The sequence below is a fragment of the Hevea brasiliensis genome, chromosome 6, assembly GCF_030052815.1.
Source record: "Hevea brasiliensis isolate MT/VB/25A 57/8 chromosome 6, ASM3005281v1, whole genome shotgun sequence".
Classification (NCBI taxonomy): Eukaryota; Viridiplantae; Streptophyta; class Magnoliopsida; order Malpighiales; family Euphorbiaceae; genus Hevea; species Hevea brasiliensis.
Window position 1 is genome coordinate 57,539,838 of NC_079498.1, and position 3,436 is coordinate 57,543,273.

The 3,436-nt window shown below is 33.1% G+C and overlaps 1 protein-coding gene across 1 annotated transcript; it reads right to left on the reverse strand.

Moving 5' to 3' along the window:
- Window positions 1-293: 293 nt before the first annotated feature.
- Window positions 294-1,049, reverse strand: LOC131180647 (zinc finger BED domain-containing protein RICESLEEPER 2-like). Its single transcript, XM_058147998.1, has one exon. It carries the CDS (start codon window positions 1,047-1,049, stop codon window positions 294-296), a length of 756 nt encoding a protein of 251 aa, XP_058003981.1.
- Window positions 1,050-3,436: the final 2,387 nt, after the last annotated feature.

Genomic DNA, 3,436 nt, shown 5'->3' on the forward strand with positions numbered 1-3,436 from the left:
GTACAATTTGGGCTTCAGATTTATTATACTACCACTACCAGTTAAGAGCTGTGAGCTAGTGTTATCACTTGTTTGCTCACAATTAGTTTGGTACATTTTCTTGTACTCGTTAAATAAGTCAATCAAAGATGACTTCACCTTCTAGAACAACTACTCACCCTTTTCTTCACCATGCATTTGACAAAATTAAAACTCCATGTACTCAAACTTATCATGAGGGTCAAGAACAACAACAAAATAAATCAATTTATTCATTTTATCTATATCCCCCCAGTACTTGTCAAATTTTTTCTTCATTTTGTTCCCCATATTTTCATCTCAATATCTATGTTATCCACCCATTGATTCAAGATAAAAGCCAAGTCACTTATCTCACCAAAAAACATGTTAGATGTGACATACCGAGAACTAGAAATATGCAAAGTAAGTTCATAAAAATGAGAAAACATTTCAGCCATTTTCCTACACTCAGACCAATCATGAAAATCAGGCACCCCATTCTCTCCCAATTCAAGCATAAACATAGGTTCTTGTGACTCATACCTCTCGAATGCCCTTTCATATTTTTGAGTTGTATTCAACATTAAGTAAGTTGAATTCCACATAGTTGACACATCTAAATACAAAGAAGATTTGCCATCAATTTGTTCATATTCAACACACTCCTTAAACTTTTTCAACCTAGCTAGAGAACTCCTAATGTATCTCACTGCATTCCTTACTTTCAACACTGACTCACCAACATCTTTTAAGCCATCCATGACAACCAAATTAACTATGTGTGCCATACACCTCATATAAAGGTAATCAGAATTAGAAATAGTGACACCCCAATTTGCAAGCTTTTTTTTCAAATAAGCAGTGGCTATATCATTTGATCTAGCATTGTCAACTGTAATGGTTAATATCTTATCTAGCCCCCACTCTAGCAAATAAGTTTCAATAGCTCGACCAATTGCATCACCTTTATGACTTGTAATAGGACAAAAATTAATGATTTTCTTATGTAACTTCCAATCATTATCAATGAAATGAGCAATGATACACATAATTAATTCATTGTAATGATCTCCATGTATCCGTAGTAAGACTCACCCTTTGACAATTTCTCTTCAAATAAGACTTCAATTTTGACCTCTCATAAACATACACTGAATAATAATCTCGAAAAATAGTCCAATGAGAGGGAATCTTAAGCTTAGGATATGGCTCTCATAAATTTTCAAAATCCCTCACCTTCTACAAATTTAAATGTCAACTCATTAATGATAATCATGGAAACAAGAGCCTCCCTAATTGCATTTTCATCATATTTGTAACACCCTCACTGTAGCAATTCCGTACATTATACTGTTCCGGTGACCGGTGTCGGTCTGGACAGCTAGAACGTCTGGAAAAATATTTAGACTAGAATGAGGAATCATAAATAACTCAAATATTAATAAGAAAAATTTAGGAAAAATTTTAGAAAATAAAATACAACAAAGTTAAATGAGCCGGTGCCCTAGCGATGGGTAACACAGTGGGAAGTTGCGGTCTTCGCAACTAAAAGCCCTAAACCCAGGAGAAAATTCATGAAATAATTTTTGGGACTCCAGAGAAGAGTCATTGAGGTTTCTATGGTATTAGAATGGCAAGAAAAGGTTTAGAAAAATTTTTCGATTAGTACAGACGATTTTGGCTAAATAAGCTAAACGGAGGGCATTTTGGTCATTTCGTCTTCAGAGATGATTTTTAGCCGACTTGTCCAGTTAAGTAAATAATTATTATGATCTAAAATATGAATAAATATTGCTAAAAATTGAATTGGAAATGAGTAAAAAAAAAGAAAATAAAAATAAAAGAAATTAGGAATGATGACATCATATGATGTCAATAAACACTCTCCACCCAATCACAAATTAACAAGCCTCTTAAAAGGGATAAAAAGAGATTAACTAAATAAAAATTCAGTCTTCCTCTTCCTTCTCTAAAGCTAGCCAGACCAGCTGCTCCATATTCCTCCATTTTTATTTTTGCTCAAGCTTGAATCTTCTTATTCCTTACCTAAAACCTCAAAGTCCCAACATTAAAAATAATTCTTGGACGTTCCTATAGTGTTTGGCTACCAAGAAATTTGAAGAAAGTGAAAAAAATTTTAAGGTTTCAACAAGCCAAGAGAGTGCTCAAAAAGATTAGTGCCTATACTTACTTCCCTCTCTTTTTAATCTTTATTAGGAAGACAAATTAGATGAGAATTTGTTGTAAAATTGAACAAAACATTATATTGAAGTATGTATGAAAATTGGCAGCCATAGGAGAAGGATGAGATTTGTTGATTTGTATGAATTGAATTATTTAGAAGTGGTTTGTGATATGAAAACTTGAGTTAGATGTTGAATTATGTGTGTTGGATGTGTTAGATGGCATGGATAGCATGAAATGGACACTTTGGAAATTAGGGTTTGTGAAAAATTAGAGTTTTGCTTATGTAATGGTACATTAACATTGTAATGGTCAATTAGTGACCATTTGAATATGTGCGAGGAGGAAATGAAGTGAGTAAAGATAATGGAGTTGAGCTTAGGCATGTTGCCCTTGGTAACCTGCAAGACTAGGTATGAGTCCAGCAGGTTTGGGTAGCTATAACTGGAGTTGTATAGGTTTAATTGGTGCAAGGCCAATTAGAAATAAAACTAGACACATAATGGCACAACTTTAGTGAAGAAACCCTACCTAGAAAACCAAACAAAGTTGACTTAAAAATTACTCTAATTTGGGTGACCAATATGTTATCCCTGGAAAATGACCAAATGAACAGTGTTTATTCAAATGGTCATAACTCAGTGTAGAAAAGTTCAATTGATCTAAAGTTTTACCAGCAGAAATCTGAGACATAGCCCTACAACTTTCATGAAGAAAACAAACCCAAATTTTGACAATAACAAGCCCAAAAACTGACCTGCATTCAATGTACAAAAACTGCAGAATTGATTCTGCCCAGAAAATCTGGAAAATTGTAATCCGGCCAGTTATTGGTTATAGGCCATAACTTGAGCTACAAAATTTCAAATGGAGTGATTCAAAAAAGGAAATATGACTAGACACAATAAGGAACAACTTTCATGAAGACAATTTTGTCAAATTCCTACTGTACAAATAACCAATGGAATAGAAAACTTAGTGCTTGAAATCTGAAAATTGTAAAGTAACCAACACTACGCTTTGAAATGGTATTAGCAACCAATACCAATAACTTTAGAATGCAAAATGTAGTATCTTGGTGAACTTAGGTTCAATAAATTTATTATATATTAAAAAGTCAACAATTTGAGTGAATAGTAATGTGAATAATAATACAAAGACACAAAGTGTAAGAACTAAATTGGTAGAGGAAATTAAGGTATGAAATTTGGAATCCATGAAATGTTCATGGATTACTTGGAATAGAAATAGT

Bases quoted from the DNA above. Each gene is read 5' to 3' on its own strand.
- LOC131180647 (XM_058147998.1), bottom strand. From the start codon at position 1,049: ATGTGTATCATTGCTCATTTCATTGATAATGATTGGAAGTTACATAAG.